This window comes from Vitis vinifera, chromosome 14 (genome assembly GCF_030704535.1).
Source record: "Vitis vinifera cultivar Pinot Noir 40024 chromosome 14, ASM3070453v1".
NCBI lineage: Eukaryota > Viridiplantae > Streptophyta > Magnoliopsida > Vitales > Vitaceae > Vitis > Vitis vinifera.
The window spans coordinates 9,572,533-9,590,797 of record NC_081818.1 but is presented as its reverse complement, the minus strand read 5'-3'; the positions used below and the strand labels follow the sequence as shown (position 1 = coordinate 9,590,797).

The following is an 18,265-nucleotide window of genomic DNA, read 5'->3' as shown; positions in this document are numbered from 1 at the left end:
GAAGGAAAATGTGAAAAATAAAATTAAAAAATTAGATTAAATTTAATAAATTTTTCTAATTTTTAAAACCTATTTTCCTTTTCTTTTCTTTTTTATCTTTTATACAAAGAATAAATAATTTAAAATGTTTGAAATTTTAATTAATTTTTATTATATCTCTGTTTAACATCATGGTAAATCAAACTTTCAAGTATACCCTAATCTAATTGACAAATGAAAACACAATCCAAGAGTGGGTTTTGCTTTAGGTTGAACTTTCAATGGTAGAGATGCATGGTTTGACCTTTCTTTCTAGACTCTCTACAGTGCAACTCCTATTCTCCATTTTCATTTTGGTGTAGAGAGGTATTTGTTTTTCTATTTGCAGAAGCCTTTTTATGTAGTATATAAAAAATAATTTATTAATTTTAAATCTTTTTTTTCCTCATTTTTCTTTTCATTCACTTTCCTTTTTATTTTTTTCCTTCATATTTTTTCTTAAATTTTTTAGAAATTGAACATAGTCTAAATAATTTTAAAATATGTAAATTTCTAACTAATTTTAATTATATTTTATTTTTTCTATATCCAACATGAAACCCATTTATATATATAATTTCTTTAATATTTTTCTTCTTTCTTTAATACTTTCTGATAATCAAACATCACGTTTAAGAAATATACGCGACCCAGAAAACTTGAGATATTTTAAAGAATTAGGGTTTTGTTTCTAACTTTAATTTGCTATATGATGTTATGTGACGTTAGGTCACGTACTAAAAGAAATTCTAATTACATAGGACATTTCTTTGGATCCATTTTCCATTGTGAGAAGGACTTTGCCTCAAAGCATTGGTTGAATTCATTTAGTAGTGATTTTAAGCCCTTACAATCTTTCTAACACTTAAAATTTTTAACATTTTTTTTTTGTGTGTTAGACGTGTGTGTTTTTGTGTGTGTGTCTCTATGTGTGTGTATAAAATTACAAATTGGGGACAACTTATTACATCTTATGTACTCCAAATCCTTATTTGTATATTCTAAGTTTTATGCAAGAAGACTCTTGCAATGGCTACCTTTGGATTTTCATTTTGGACAATAGATGGTCTCATTTTGCCTAAAAAATATTTTCCTTTTATCTTTTAGGTTATGTTTATTTTCTTTAAAATTTAAGAGGAAAAAAATAGAGAAGAAAAGTAAAAGGAAATAAAAGTGAAAAATCAAATTTATTTCACTTGTTTTAACTCTTAATCTATATAGATATTAAATAGTTTGAAAATAGATGACTTTTTACCTAAATTTAATTATATTTCATTTTCTTTGGTATTTTCTACTGTATAATCAAACATGAAAAAAATCATTTCTTTAATATTTTCTTTCCTTAAGACTATGTTTGATTCCTAAAAACTTTGAGGGAAAATGAGAGGGAAAAAATGTAGAAAAATAAAAAAAAAATAGATTTAAACTTATACATGATTTTTTCTATGCTTTATATGTTATATCTGACCACTTATTTTAACTCTTCTACATAAAAATTAAATGATTTAAAAAAACATGAGTTTTCAACTAATTATAATTATATTTAATTTTTTAATATATTTTTCATGGTAAAATTAAATATGAGAAAATCATATTTTTAACATTTTCCCCTTTTTCTTAGCATGTACTAAATATCAAACATAAGCTAATAACATAATGGGTTTTTCTTAGAAAGTCTTTTGAATTTATTTAGATTTTAAAATAATTTGAGAAAAATTAAAATCAAAACAAAATATAAAAGAAAATAAAAATCAATAAAATTAGGTTTGAAATTGACAAAATTTATATGATTCTTCAAATTTATTTCTTCCTTTATTTTTTATGTAATGTTTTTTATTTTTAATAAATCAAACAATACTTTTGTGTAATCAAATATCAAGTACCAGTAATTGAATTACGCATTGATGTAAATAAAATATATATCATCAACCTTCATTCTTCCTCTTGCTAAAGTAGTACAAAGATTTTCAAAAATTCTAATAAATAAAGATGGTTTTTGGAGCCTCCTTTGTGCTAAAGAGATTGGTTTCTAACTTAATACCTATCAATATGAATTATTATTGTGGAACCCTTTCTCCAAAAATGTCATTTTCTATTATTATTATTATTTTTTTCTCTTTCAAAGCCTCCTTTGTGCCAAAGAGATTTGTTTCCAACTCAATGTCTATTAGTATGAATTATTGTTGTGGATCCCTTTCTCCAACAATGCCATTTTTTTTTTTTTTTGTTTGGTTTTTTTTTTTTTTTTTTTTTCTTTTAGAGCCTCCTTTGTGCCAAAGAAATTGGTTTCCAACTCAATATGTATTAGTATGAATTATTCTTGTGAACCTCTTTCTCTAACAATGTCCTTTTTGTTTTGTTTTATTTTTCTCTTTTGAAGCCTCCTTTGTGAGAAAGAGATTGGTTTTCAACTCAATATCTATTGGTATGAATTATTGTTGTGGATCCCTTTCTCTAACAATGTCATTTTTGTTTTGTTGTTCTCTTTTGGAGCCTCCTTTGTGAGAAAGAGATTGGTTTTCAACTCAATATTTATTAGTATGGATCATTATTGTGGATCCCTTTCTCCAACAATGTCATTTTTTTTTCTTTTTTTTTTTTGTTTTGTCTTTTTGTTTTCTCTTTTGGAGCCTCCTTTGTGCTAAACAAATTGGTTTCCAACTCAATATGTATTAATATGAATTATTGTTGTAGACTTCTTTCTCCAACAATGTCGTTTTTGTTTTGTTTTGTGTTATTTTGTTTCTCTTTTGGAGCCTCCTTTATGAGATTGGTTTTCAACTCAATATCTATTAGTATGAATTATTGTTGTGGATCCCTTTCTCCAACAATGTCATTTTTTTTATGCTTTTTGTTTTGTCTTTTTGTTTTTTGTTTTTTCTTTTGGAGTCTCTTTTGTGCTAAAGAAATTGGTTTCCAACTCAATATGTATTAGTACGAATTATTGTTGTAGACCTCTTTCTCCAATAATATCATTTTTGTTTTTCTCTTTTGGAGCCTCCTTTGGGAGAAAGAGATTTGTTTTCAACTTAATATTTATTGGCATGAATTATTGTTGTGGATCACTTTCTCCAACAATATTGTCATTTTTTTTTTTTTTTTGTCTTTCTATCTATTTTTTTTTCTCTTTTGAAGTCTCCTTTGTGCCAAACAAATTCGTTTCCAACTCAATATGTATTAGTATGAATTATTGTTGTGAACCTCTTTCTCCAACAATGTCATTTTTGTTTTGTTTTATTTTTCTCTTTTGGAGCCTCCTTTGTGAGAAAGAAATTGATTTTAAGCTCAATATCTATTGGTATGAATTATTGTTGTGGATCCCTTTCTCCAACAATGTCATTTTCTCTCTCTATTTTTTTTTATTTTTTTTGTCTTTTGTTTTTGTCTTTTGGAGTCTCCTTTGTGCCAAAGAAATTAATTTCCAACTCAATATTTCTTAGTATGAATTATTGTTGTAGACCTCTTTCTCTAACAATGTCATTTTTGTTTTGTTTTGTTTTATTTTACTCTTTTGGAGCCTCCTTTGTGATAAATAGATTGGTTTTCAACTCAATATCTATTAGTATGGATTACTGTTGTTGATCCCTTTCTCCAACAATGTGATTTTTTTTTCTTTTTTTGTTTTCTCTTTTTGTTTTCTCTTTTGGAGCCCCCTTTGTAAGAAAGAGATTGGTTTTCAACTCAATATTTATTGGTATGAATGATTGTTGTGGATTCATTTTTCCAACAATGTAATTTTTTTTTTCTCTTTTGGAGCCTCTTTTGTGCTAAAGAAATTGGTTTCCAACTCAATATGTATTAGTATGAATTATTGTTGTGGACCTCTTTCTCCAAAAATGCCATTTTTGTTTTGTTTTGTTTTATTTTGTTTTTCTCTTTTGGAGCCTCCTTTGTGAGAAAGAGATTGGTTTTCAACTCAATATCTATTAGTATGGATTATTGTTGTGGATCCCTTTCTCCAACAATGTTATTTTATTTTTTTTTTCTTTTTTGGAGTCTCTTTTGTGCTAAAGAAATTGGTTTCCAACTCAATATGTATTAGTATGAATTATTGTTGTAGACCTCTTTTTCCAACAATATCATTTTTGTTTTATTTTGTTTCTCTTTTGGAGCCTCCAACGTGAGAAAAAGATTGATTTTCAACTCAACATTTATTGGTATAAATTATTGTTATGGATCCCTTTCTCCAACAATATTGTCATTTTTTCCTTTTTCTTTTCTTTTGTCTTTCTGTCTATTGTTTTTCTCTTCTGAAGTCTCCTTTGTGCCAAACAAATTCGTTTCCAACTCAATATGTATTAGTATGAATTATTGTTGTGAACCTTTTTCTCCAACAATGTCATTTTTGTTTTGTTTTTTTTTTTTCTCTTTTGGAGTCGCCTTTGTGAGAAAGAGATTGGTTTTCAACTCAATATCTATTGATATGAATTATTGTTGTGGATCCATTTCTCCAACAATGTCATTTTCTCTCTCTATTTTTTTATTTTTTTATTTTTTTTGTCTTTTGTTTTTGTCTTTTGGAGTCTCCTTTGTGCCAAAGAAATTGGTTTCCAACTCAATATTTATTAGTATGAATTATTGTTGTAGAACTCTTTCTCTAACAATGTCATTTTTGTTTTGTTTTGTTTTATTTTATTCTTTTGGAGCCTCCTTTGTGATAAATAGATTGGTTTTCAACTCAATATCTATTAGTATGGATTACTGTTGTCGATCCCTTTCTCCAACAATGTGATTTTTTTTTTCTTTTTTTGTTTTGTCTTTTTGTTTTCTCTTTTGAAGCCCCCTTTGTGCTAAAAAAAATTGGTTTCCAACTCCATATGTATTAGTATGAATTATTTTTGTGGACCTCTTTCTCTAACAACATCATTTTTGTTTTGTTTTTATCTTTTGGAGCCTCATTTGTAAGAAAGAGATTGGTTTTCAACTCAATTTTTATTTGTATGAATTATTGTTGTGGATCCATTTTTCCAATAATGTAATTTTTTTTTGTCTTTTTTTGTTTTGTTTTGTTTTTTTTTTTTTGTTTTTTTTCTCTTTTGGAGCCTCCTTTGTGCGAAAGAAATTGGTTTCCAACTCATTATGTATTAGTATGAATTATTCTTGTGGACCTCTTTCTCCAACAATGTTATTTTTGTTTTGTTTTGTTTTTGTCTTTTGGAGCCTTCTTTGTGAGAAAGAGATTTGTTTTCAACTCAATATCTATTAGTATGGATTATTGTTGTGGATCCCTATCTCCAACAATGTCATTTTTTTTTTATGCTTTTTGTTTTTTCTTTTGGAGCCTCTTTTGTGCTAAAGAAATTGGTTTCCAACTCAATATGTATTAGTATGAATTATTGTTGTGAACCTTTTTCTCCAACAATATCATTTTTGTTTTGTTTTTCTCTTTTGGAGCCTCCTTTGGGAGAAAGAGATTGGTTTTCAACTTAATATTTATTGGCATTAATTATTGTTGTGGATCCCTTTCTCCAACAATATTGTCATTTTTTTTTTTTGTCTTTTTGTCTATTGTTTTTCTCTTTTGAAGCCTCCTTTGTGCCAAAGAAATTGGTGTCCAACTCAATCTGTATCAGTATGAATTATTGTTGTGGACCTCTTTCTCCAACAATGTCATTTTTCTTTTGTTTTTTTTTTGTTTTTCTCTTTTGGAGCCTCCTTTGTGAGAAAGAGATTGGTTTTCAACTTAATATGTATTAGTATGGATTATTGTTGTGGATCCCTTTCTCCAACAATGTTATTTTATTTTATTTTTATTTTTATTTTGTTTTCTTTTTTGGAGCCTCCTTTGTGCTAAAGAAATCGGTTTCCAACTCAATATGTATTAATATGAATTATTGTTGTGGACCTCTTTCTCCAACAATATCATTTTTGTTTTATTTTGTTTTTCTCTTTTGGAGCCTCCTATGTGAGAAAGAGATTGGTTTTCAACTTAATATATATTGGTATAAATTATTGTTGTGGATCCCTTTCTCCAACAACGTCATTTTCTCCTTTCTTTTCTTTTTTTTGGTTTTGTCTTTTTGTCTTTTTGTCTATTGTTTTTCTCTTTTAGGGCCTCCTTTTTGCCAAAGAAATTGGTTTCCAACTAAACATATATTAATCTGAATTATTGTTGTGGATATCTTTTTCCAACAATGTAATTTTTGTTTTGTTTTGTTTTTCTTGTTTGAAGCCTCCTTTGTGAGAAAGAGATTGATTTTTAACTCAGTATCTATTAGTATGGATTATTGTTGTGGATCCCTTCCTCTAACAATGTCATTTTTTATTTTTTATTTTTTTGTGTTTTTGTTTTTTGTTCTCTTTTTTAGAGCCTCCTTTGTGCTAAAGAAATTGGTTTCTAACTCAATATGTATTAGTATAAATTATTGTCGTGTACCTCTTTCTCCAACAATATCATTTTTGTTTTGTTTTGTTTTTCTCTTTTGGAGCCTTTTTTGTGAGAAATAGATTGATTTTCAACTCAATATTTATTGGTATGAATTATTGTTGTGGATCCCTTTCTTCAACAATGTCATTTTTTTTGTTTTTTTTTTGTTTTGTTTTAATCTTTTTGTTTTTTGTTTTCTCTTTTGGAGCCTTCTTTGTGTGAAAGAAATTGGTTTCCAACTCAATAAGTATTAGTATGAATTATTATTGTGGACCTCTTTATCCAACAATGTCATTTTTGTTTTGTTTTATTTTTCTCTTTTGGAGCCTCCTTTGGGAGAAAGAGATTGGTTTTCAACTCAACATCTATTGATATGAATTATTGTTGTGGGTCCTTTTCCGGCGGTGTCATTTTCTCTCTTTTTTTATTTTTTTTCTCCAACAATGTTATTTTGTCATTTTGTTTTGTTTTTTGTTTTTCTTTTTTGGGGGCTCCTTTATGCCAAAGAGATTGGTTTCCAATTCATTATCTATTAGTATGAATTATTGTTGTGAACCCCTTTCTCCAACAATGTCATTTGAATTATTTTTTTCAAGCTTCCTTTGTGACTAAAAGATTGATTTTCAACTCAATATCTATTCCAACAATGTCATTTTTTTTCCCTATCAATAGGAATTATTACTGTGGATCCCTTTCTCCAACAATGTCATTTTTTTTTCTTTTGGAGCCTCCTTTGTGCCTAAAAGATTGCTTTTCAACTCAATATCTATTAGTATGAATTATTGCACTTTCTCTAACAATGTCATTTTATTTTTTATTTTGGAGCCTCCTTTGTGCCTAAGAGAATGATTAACTCAATATCCATCAGTATGAATTATTGCTATGGACCCTTTCTCCAACAATGTCATTTTTTTCTCTCTATCTCTTTTTTTTTTTTTTTTTTTTTTTTTGTATAGAGATTGATTTTCAACTCAATATCTCTCAATATGAATTATTGTTGTGGTCTCTTTCTCCAACAATGTCATTTTCTCTTTTTATTTTTCCTTTTGATATGATAGGAATATGTCATTTTTCTCATTTTCTTTTTGGTAGGATAAGACTCTCTCTCAATATTCATAAACTAAGAGTTCGTATTGCAATGTTTTGAAAAAATGCTTTTAACATAAAAGTGTTTTTTAAAACCATTTTTAGCATAAAAGTGTTTCTTAGCATAAAAAGTGTTTTTAGAAAAAAAAAAACATTTTTCAAAATTTAGGAAACACTTTTAAAAAATTAAAAAAATCACTTGTAAAGTTTTTTTGAAAAAACATTTGATAAGTGATTCTTCTAAAAATACTTTAAAAAAAAATTACATAAAAACATTTCGAATAAAAATAGTGTCAAACACACCCTAATAAACTTTTAGAAAACCAATAAAAAAAATATTTTTCATATTTGATTTTACCATAAAAAAATGTAATAGAAAATTAAATATAATTAAAATTTATTAAAACTAATATATTTTAAAATTATTTAATCTTTATATAAAAAGTTGAAATAATATATAAAAATAATTTATTTTTTTATTTTTTATTTTTTACTTTCTTCCTATTTTTACTCTTTATTTTATTTCCTTTAAAATTGTCACAAATAGAAAAAACCTAAAATTAATAAACTTTGAAAATTTTAATAAAACGTAACAAGTATAAAATGGTGTCCTCATAATTTTCTATAGATAGTGTCACTTAAGGATTTCTAAAAAATTTGTTAACTTATCTATTTATTTAGTAGTTTATTTATTTAATATGAAAATTACTTACAAAAAGTTCAACAAACATTTATACATATATGAGATTGTAAAGTTTCTTCGAAGTAACCCCTTTTACCCCGATTTCTAACTCAAAATTTATTGGTATGATTTTTTTTCTTTGATACGATAAACCCTGTCATTTTCCGTCCTTTTCTTTTTTTATGACAGGACCATGTCATATTCTCTCTAACAATGCCTATTGGATAGGACTCTCTCCCTCTCTTAATATTCATAAACTAATACGGTTTTAAAAAATTAATAAAAAATATTATTTCCATATTTAATTTTACTATAAAATATAATATAAAATTGATTTAAAACTCATATATTTTAAAATTATTTAATTTTGATATAAAAAGTTAAATTTTAATTAGATAAATGTGAAATAATATATAAAACTAATTTATTATTTTTTTTTTCTTTCATTTTATTTTTCCCTCTAAATTTTTTATCAACAAAAAATAACAAAAAAATTAATAAACTTCAAAAAAATTTAATAAAATTTGACAAGTATAAGAGGTTGTCTTCTTGATTTTCTATACATGGTCGCTTAAGATTTTTTTTTAAATTTCATTAACCAATCTATTTGGTAGTTTATTTATTTAATAAACCAATCCGATTGGATTAAAGATTTTATTATTTAAATAAGATTATTAATTGATAGAGAATTTATTTATCAAGGTTTTATTATATTTATTTTTTATTTTATTTACAAAAAAATAAAATTTTGAAAATGTTTAATTTTTAAATTAATTTTTATTATATTTGATTTTTTTTTCATACTTAGATGATAAACCAATTAATACAATTTTGACTATTTATTCTTTTTTGGATCTTGAAATATTTAAATAAATTATGAGAAAAGGAAAAACACTGTGAGTGTAACTTTCTTTTCTTACTTCTTTTTAAATAAATTATGAAAAGATTAAAAATGTATAAACATTTAAATAATCTTTATTATATAGAATTTTCTTTTAGAATATTTTAATTTTATATTTTATAATTTTTTACCTTTTGGTTTTCTATTATTTTTCAACTTTTTCATGATGCCAATAAAACCTTAAACCAATTATACTTTGGTTAACCCAAATATTCAAAGATATCAATTTATTATTAGAAACTGCAAATATGATAACATACTCATCAAATATTTGATATACATTCAAATAATAAGAATAAGTTAAGAAGGATGAGTTTTTGTTTTTATAAAAATGAATTTTGATTTTGATTTTGATTTTTACTCTAATCAGTAATTCAAAACACAATTGATGACCTGGTTTGGGTTTCTGTTTCAACTTTGAATGATTGAGGGCCTTGTACGAGCTTCGTCTCGTGACTCTACATTTTCATCCTCATTCTCGCTAGGGATTTTCATTTTCATTTTGCTGGGTGAGAGCTTTCTTCACATTTGATTGCTGAAATCTTTCATTTACTTGTTTCCTTTCTCACATCATCAGCCTTAACATCTCTGCTTCTGTTCTTCAAGTTGAATCCAATAGCAGCCATATGCTTTTTCTCTCTATTCCCCTCCATAGCCCTTTGCCAGATCGTTTGCAACTCTCCCCACCCTCATACTCATTCTGATCTTCTCTACTCATTTCATTCTCATTTTGCCCATATGTCTATGTCGCTCTGCTCCTTTGCTTGCTAAACCTTTCAATTTCCTTGATTTCTGTTTTTGCGACACCGATTCCCGTAGCTAGCAGCCTGTTGTTAGTTTACTGCTGCTGTTTTTTTTGGTTTTCTGTCATCGATCTGATCGTGTTCCAAAAGAGAAGAAAGGAGTAGCAGGTAGAAAATGGTAGAAATTGTTGTTTCGGTTGCAGCAAAAGTTTCAGAGTACCTGGTTGATTCAGTTGTACGTCAGCTGGGTTATCTGTCTAATTACCGTACCAACATTGAGGATCTCTCTCAAAAGGTTGAGAAGCTGAGGGATGCCAGGGCTAGGCAGCAGCACTCTGTGGATGAAGCTATTAGGAATGGACATAAAATCGAGGATGATGTTTGCAATTGGATGACACGTGCTGATGGGTTCATACAAAATGTTTGCAAATTCCTTGAAGATGAGAAGGAGGCGCGGAAGAGTTGTTTCAAAGGGTTGTGTCCTAATTTGAAGTCCCGGTACCAGCTAAGCAGGGAAGCAAGGAAGAAGGCAGGGGTTGCTGTTCAAATCCATGGAGATGGCCAATTTGAGAGGGTATCATATCGTGCCCCTCAGCAAGAGATAAGGTCTGCACCTTCCGAAGCTTTACGATCAAGAGTGTTGACTTTGGATGAAGTCATGGAGGCCTTAAGGGATGCCAAGATCAACAAGATCGGGGTATGGGGGTTGGGCGGTGTCGGGAAGACCACGCTGGTGAAACAAGTGGCTGAACAAGCTGCTCAAGAGAAGTTATTCGACAAGGTGGTCAAGGCAGCTGTGTTACAGACTCCAGACTTAAAAAAAATTCAAGGGGAACTTGCAGACCTGCTAGGTATGAAATTTGAGGAGGAGAGTGAACAGGGAAGAGCAGCTCGACTATATCAGAGGATGAACGAGGAGAAGACCATCCTCATCATCTTGGATGATATTTGGGCGAAACTTGACTTGGAGAAAATAGGAATTCCTTCTCCAGATCACCACAAAGGATGCAAATTAGTGCTAACTTCTAGAAATGAACACATCTTGTCCAGTGAGATGGATACTCAAAAGGATTTTCGAGTTCAACCTTTGCAAGAAGATGAAACATGGATTTTATTTAAGAACACAGCTGGTTCCATTGAAAATCCAGAGTTGCAACCTATAGCTGTTGATGTAGCAAAAGAATGTGCGGGTTTGCCACTTGCAATAGTAACTGTGGCAACGGCATTGAAAGGCAAGAAGAGTGTGTCCATTTGGGAGGATGCTCGACTACAACTGAAATCACAAACCTCGACAAACATAACAGGACTGACAGCAAATGTATACTCAAGTCTGAAGTTGAGCTACGAACACTTGAAGGGAGTTGAAGTGAAGTCATTTTTCTTGCTTTGTGGTTTAATTTCTCAAAATGATATTCATATATGGGACTTGCTGAAATATGGTGTGGGTCTGCGATTATTTCAAGGAACTAATACATTGGAAGAGGCAAAAAATAGAATAGATACATTGGTTGAAACCCTCAAATCCTCAAATTTGTTACTAGAAACTGGCCATAATGCAGTTGTTAGAATGCATGATCTTGTTCGGAGTACTGCCAGAAAAATTGCATCCGATCAACATCATGTGTTTACACTCCAGAATACTACTGTAAGAGTGGAAGGATGGCCAAGGATAGATGAACTCCAGAAGGTCACCTCGGTAAGTCTGCATGACTGTGATATTCGTGAACTTCCAGAAGGGCTGGTATGTCCAAAACTTGAACTTTTTGGATGTTATGATGTAAACACCAATTTGGCAGTGCAAATCCCAAACAAATTTTTTGAAGAGATGAAGCAACTCAAAGTATTAGATTTATCTCGAATGCAACTTCCATCACTGCCCTTATCACTTCACTGCCTTACAAATCTTCGAACATTGTGTTTGAATGGATGCAAGGTGGGAGACATTGTTATAATTGCAAAGCTAAAGAAATTAGAAATTCTTAGCCTTATAGATTCTGATATGGAACAGTTGCCCAGAGAAATAGCACAGTTGACTCATTTAAGGCTGTTAGATTTGAGCGGTTCTTCGAAACTAAAAGTAATTCCATCAGGTGTCATATCAAGCTTGTCCCAATTAGAGAATTTGTGTATGGCAAATAGCTTTACTCAATGGGAGGGGGAAGGAAAGAGTAATGCTTGCCTTGCTGAGTTGAAGCATTTGTCTCATTTAACCTCTTTGGACATACAAATACGAGATGCCAAGTTGCTGCCAAAAGACATAGTCTTTGATAACTTGGTGAGATATAGAATATTTGTAGGTGATGTCTGGAGCTGGAGAGAAATTTTTGAAACTAATAAAACATTGAAGCTCAACAAGTTAGATACAAGCCTCCATCTGGTGGATGGTATCATCAAGTTGTTGAAGAGAACCGAAGATCTACACTTGCATGAATTGTGTGGTGGTACTAATGTTCTTTCCAAATTAGATGGGGAGGGTTTTTTAAAATTAAAGCATCTCAATGTCGAAAGCAGTCCAGAGATTCAATATATTGTGAACTCGATGGATCTGACTCCATCACATGGTGCCTTTCCTGTTATGGAGACCTTGTCTCTCAATCAGCTGATTAACTTGCAAGAAGTATGTCGTGGCCAATTTCCAGCAGGGTCCTTTGGTTGCTTGAGAAAAGTGGAAGTGAAAGATTGCGATGGATTGAAATTTCTCTTCTCGTTGTCTGTGGCTAGATGCCTTTCCCGACTTGTAGAAATAAAAGTAACTAGATGCGAGAGTATGGTTGAGATGGTTTCCCAAGGAAGGAAAGAAATAAAAGAAGATACTGTTAATGTGCCTCTATTCCCTGAATTGAGACACTTGACATTACAGGACTTACCCAAGCTCAGTAATTTTTGCTTTGAGGAGAACCCGGTGCTTTCGAAGCCTACAAGCACAATTGTTGGTCCTAGTACACCACCTCTCAACCAACCGGTATGTCAAACCTTGATAATCCTTTCTATCTGGTCAATGCCTTTTTAATCACTTCAATTCAAATACTTGGAGACTTGCCCCTCATTAATTGATTTGAGTCAGCAAGAATCCCCTCATGATGAGACTTTACCAGCAAAGATAAAACGTCACCAATCAAAACAGAGCATTGATTGAATATAATTAATAGACTGCTTTTTTTAATTTGACAAACATATTATCATCATGATTTATTTTCACTCTATATTAATTGCTGCAATTTTATGTATACAATGCAATACATCTATGTTACAGGAGATCAGGGATGGCCAACGTCTGCTTTCCTTGGGGGGCAACCTCCGATCTCTCAAGTTGGAGAATTGCAAGTCACTGGTGAAACTATTCCCACCCAGTTTGTTACAGAATTTGGAAGAACTAATAGTGGAAAACTGTGGTCAGCTGGAACACGTATTTGATCTTGAAGAGCTAAATGTTGATGATGGGCATGTTGAGCTCCTCCCTAAATTAGAAGAACTGACGTTGTTTGGTCTACCAAAGTTGAGGCACATGTGCAACTATGGCAGCTCCAAAAATCATTTCCCTTCTTCCATGGCTTCTGCTCCTGTAGGCAATATCATATTCCCTAAATTATTCTCTATTTCACTGTTATATTTGCCCAACCTCACAAGCTTCTCCCCTGGATATAATTCCCTCCAAAGGCTTCACCATACAGACCTTGATACCCCCTTCCCGGTGCTCTTTGATGAAAGGGTTAGTTTATCTCTCAGAATCCTTCTCTTTTTAATTCTTATGATTTTAATTTTCCTTTTAACATTGTTATCAATCAAATTATTGGAGGAAAATAAAGAAAATTTAGATTGAGCTGGTTCTTGTTTCTCTTTTTTTATTTTCATTTTTCACCTAAATTTAACTTAACGGTTAATAATAGAGTTTAATATAATTAAATGTTTAATTTATTTATTTTTATTCAGGTTTGAATGGTGGACGTTGAATGTAGTTTGTATTTATTAAAATATTTATAAAATTAATTATGATATTTCTTCTTACTCTAATTGGAAAAAATAATATTCAAATATCCTAAAATATTTGAATTATTAATATTATAAAAGTTTTATAATAATTAATTATATAATTATTATGAAAATTTGTATTGGAATAATAAAAATGATTTCTAATTATACTTTATTAGTAAAAAAATGCTAGAAAATTTTCTAAGTTAACACTTCTACACAATGTACATATCTTTGCATGATGCTTTTATAATTGAAGTATATGTTTGATTATTGAAATTAATTCACTAACTTTTATATTTTTAATTTGGGAAAGAATATCAAATTCTATTTTTTGATTTACAAAATTTATTGAATTATTTACTCTAATGAATATTTAGATGAATGTAAATTATGTTTTGGGTTTTTTTAATTAAGAAATATATATTAGAATTAGTGGTAGTTTATTTTTATTTTGTTGTGTGATAAATGTATAGAATTTTATGGATTTATTTTTTATTAATTTATTATCTAGATAAAGGAATTTTTTATAAACAAATAAAAAGTATTTAAGTAGTATTTTTGTATGATAAGTTTTTGTAGTTCATAATGAATTCATTCTCATCCAAATTACACGAGATTGTGGTGGTTTAATTTTTTTTTAAGACAATTAGATAAGAATCAATCAAAATATTTAAGGCTTAAAGTAATTTGCTTTAACAATTAAATAAAAAAATGGGAAAAGGAAAAACCAAACAAACGACTCTTTTGGAACATTTCAAATGTATGAGAGTTGTATTAAAATGAATTCTACGGGAACTCTGCTATTTCTTGATTGATTTTTTCCTTACAAATTCTTATAGTTTTAGATAATGAAATTCAACTTGTTTAAGCATGTACATTTTCCTCCACCCTTCTTTAAGATGTAGTTTATTGTGTTTTCCTACACATGGATAATTTTCTTTTTTCAGTTAGTCAAAATATATAAATAACAAAATGGTGGGATGAACTCTGCAGGTTGCATTTCCTAGCTTGAAGTTCTCATTCATCTGGGGACTGGATAATGTGAAAAAAATATGGCACAACCAAATTCCTCAAGATTCCTTCTCTAAACTAGAAGAGGTGACCGTATCATCATGTGGACAATTGTTGAATATTTTTCCATCTTGTATGCTGAAAAGGGTACAGAGTCTAAAGGTTTTGTTAGTAGATAATTGTAGCTCATTAGAAGCGGTTTTTGATGTGGAAGGGACAAATGTGAATGTGGATCGCAGTTCATTAAGGAATACGTTTGTATTCCCTAAAGTAACCTCTCTCACTCTTTCCCATCTACATCAACTCAGGAGTTTCTACCCGGGGGCGCATATTTCACAGTGGCCATTGTTGGAACAACTAATAGTGTGGGAGTGTCATAAACTCGATGTATTTGCATTCGAAACTCCAACATTCCAACAAAGACATGGTGAGGGAAATCTTGATATGCCCCTTTTCTTGCTCCCACATGTGAGTTTCCTAATTTTACGTTATCACGTTTCCTTAAATTTTACATTAAATAACTTGACCCATGAAAACGTGGATGCAGAACCCAAAACTAATTATTGGCCCCTACTTGATCCACAACTTCCTTTAGAGAGCATCCTTGATTTCCATTTTTCCTCCCTGTATATGGTTCAAACCAATATTGCAATTTATTGTAAATTTTATTGGTTTCCAAAAATTATTTAATCTATAACCAGCCAACTTATAGTAAACAATTGTGAACCACCTTTCCAATCCATTTTTATTCAAGTGACTTACACCTTGCATCATCATACTTCTCAGATGCTAAATGACAGCATAAAATTAGAACTCTGGACGTGGATGTCCAGTGCATCTTCTGTAAATAGCATAAAAAATTATATTAATTTTTCCATGTTCTTTACTTGGAATAAATAAATAAAACAACACTTCTTTGCAGATGTGCATATCCTAGTTATAACTGAGATAACAAATTTGTTTTATTCCAACCATTTCCCAGGTTGCATTCCCTAATTTGGAGGAATTAGCATTGGGTCAGAACAAAGATACAGAAATATGGCCAGACCAACTTCCAGTGGATTGCTTTCCCAGACTAAGAGTTCTGGATGTATGTGAAAATAGAGATATTTTGGTTGTGATTCCTTCCTTTATGCTTCATATATTACATAATCTGGAAGTACTTAACGTGGTAGAATGTAGTTCAGTCAAAGAGGTATTCCAACTTGAAGGACTTGACGAGGAAAATCAAGCCAAGAGGCTTGGACGGTTAAGAGAAATAAGGTTGCATGATCTTCCCGCGTTGACGCATTTGTGGAAGGAAAACTCCAAATCAGGCCTTGATTTGCAAAGTCTAGAGAGTCTTGAAGAGTGGAATTGTGACAGTTTGATAAATTTGGTACCATCCCCGGTATCTTTCCAGAATTTAGCTACTCTAGATGTGCATTCTTGTGGTAGTCTGAGAAGTTTGATATCACCCTCGGTAGCTAAAAGTTTGGTAAAACTCAAAACACTCAAAATACGTAGATCAGATATGATGGAAGAAGTAGTTGCCAACGAAGGAGGGGAAGCAATAGATGAGATTACTTTCTACAAATTGCAACACATGGAGCTTCTGTATTTGCCAAACCTCACAAGCTTCAGTTCGGGTGGTTATATATTCTCATTCCCATCCTTGGAGCAGATGCTGGTGAAAGAATGCCCCAAGATGAAAATGTTCTCTCCAAGCCTCGTGACTACACCAAGGCTAGAAAGAATAAAAGTGGGAGATGATGAGTGGCCTTGGCAGGATGATCCGAATACCACCATCCATAATTCGTTTATAAATGCACATGGTATGTACTGATGTGAGACCTTTTTAGATTTCTCAAGCGCAATTCATACTTAGACATTTATTATTATACCAATTAGCAACCATTAAAATGAAATGTTTTGAACTATTTTATGAAATATCTATCCTATCATCAAAGGAAATGATATTGCAGAATGTTCTGTTTCTGTATTTTGAAAATAAATAAAGTAGATCCGAAAACCTTTATTCTGAAACTGCAAATGGTATAAATAAATATATATACCATTTGCAATCACTAGTAATTGTAATCTCTTTATTTAACCTTATTAAATGCTCATAATGATTTATTTACGTTTTTTAGGTAATGTTGAGGCTGAGATTGTGGAATTGGGAGCTGGTTCAGCATTATGATTACATCATGTTTTGTTCTTGGGAATGTTACTCTTTGGCTGGATTGATTTCTAACCATGTTAATGCAATATGTATCTCTCTATCTTAATCTATTTGGTTATATTTTAGGTTTATATAGATTTGTTGGATTGTATGATATTTTCCACATTGTTCATAATTATTGAAATTTCTTCATAATTATGGATGGTTACTATTTGAGTCACATAATGAATCTCCACTTGTATCATAGTATAAATCTCTATTTATGGATTTATTATTGCTTATAGTTGGTTAGGCTTGAAGCAGTTGGGCTTGAGGTATAAAAACATAAATTTAAGGTTCTACAGGACTCATCATATGAGGACCATCAAATTTGAGATTGAGAGTTATAAGTACTAGCAACAAAAGTGTTATAGGTTTAAAAATACTTTTGTCAAAATCAATCCCAAATAAACCCTAAATAAGTATAAACCCCAAGAATGATAGAAATTCGAATTCATACCTTGCACAAAGTTCAAGTTTTGTTTGATGTGTTTCTGCTTAAAATTTGCAAGCTAGAATCATCCACTATGAAATAGACAATTTGTGAAATCTATATTCAAACTTATGATTCAATACTGCTTATGATATCATCAAATTCGATAGCGATACTTACATATTAAAATTAAATTATTTGGAGTTTTAACAATTCAATTATATTTAAACTTTTTTCTCATGAGTTGAGGAGATGAGATAAAAGAATAATAGTATGTGTATTTGATAATATTAATGGAATAGTAACAATTTGCAAAGAAAGCTTGTCAAATGAAAACTATTTGTCAAGAACATATGAATTTTATACATTAGAGGACAAATTATAAAATAATTTTACATGGTTAACAAATGAATGATATTTTGAACTGAAAATGTTTATATAAAAAAAACCAATTTAACACTCCCCTCAAATTTATGAGGTTTCTTCCAAAGTGATATTGTGGTATATCTTATGGTATCTTAACTCTAAAGCTACTTGGCAATAGACAAGGATGGAACATGAATATGGTGAAATATAGATTTGATCTAGGTACTACACTGAGACTATTGCTTGTCATGAAACTTCCCATTCTCTTACTCCCTAGAAATAGGAAAGTGGTGAGAAAGTGGAGATATGGGTCCTTTAAGGCTTGACCATATGTAGAAGAGAAAGGAAAAAGAAAAGACACGTTGCTTTTATTCAACTCCCACACTTTGATACCTTTTGTAGGAAAGATGCAATAATGTTAGAAAGATTGGAGCAAAGGGAAAGACCACTAGGGGATGAGCATGATCTAAGAGAGTACTTTCA

At 30.2% G+C, this 18,265-nt stretch overlaps 1 protein-coding gene across 1 annotated transcript; it reads left to right on the top strand.

Annotated features, from left to right (window-relative positions):
* Nucleotides 1–9,491: 9,491 nt before the first annotated feature.
* Nucleotides 9,492–17,166, top strand: LOC104881507 (probable disease resistance protein At1g61310). Its single transcript, XM_010661939.3, has 5 exons — nt 9,492–12,759; nt 13,051–13,506; nt 14,763–15,248; nt 15,763–16,594; nt 16,913–17,166. Exons 1-5 carry the CDS (start codon nt 9,973–9,975, stop codon nt 16,960–16,962), a joined length of 4,611 nt encoding a protein of 1,536 aa, XP_010660241.2. The 5' UTR covers nt 9,492–9,972; the 3' UTR covers nt 16,963–17,166.
* The last annotated feature ends 1,099 nt before the right edge of the window (nt 17,167–18,265 follow it).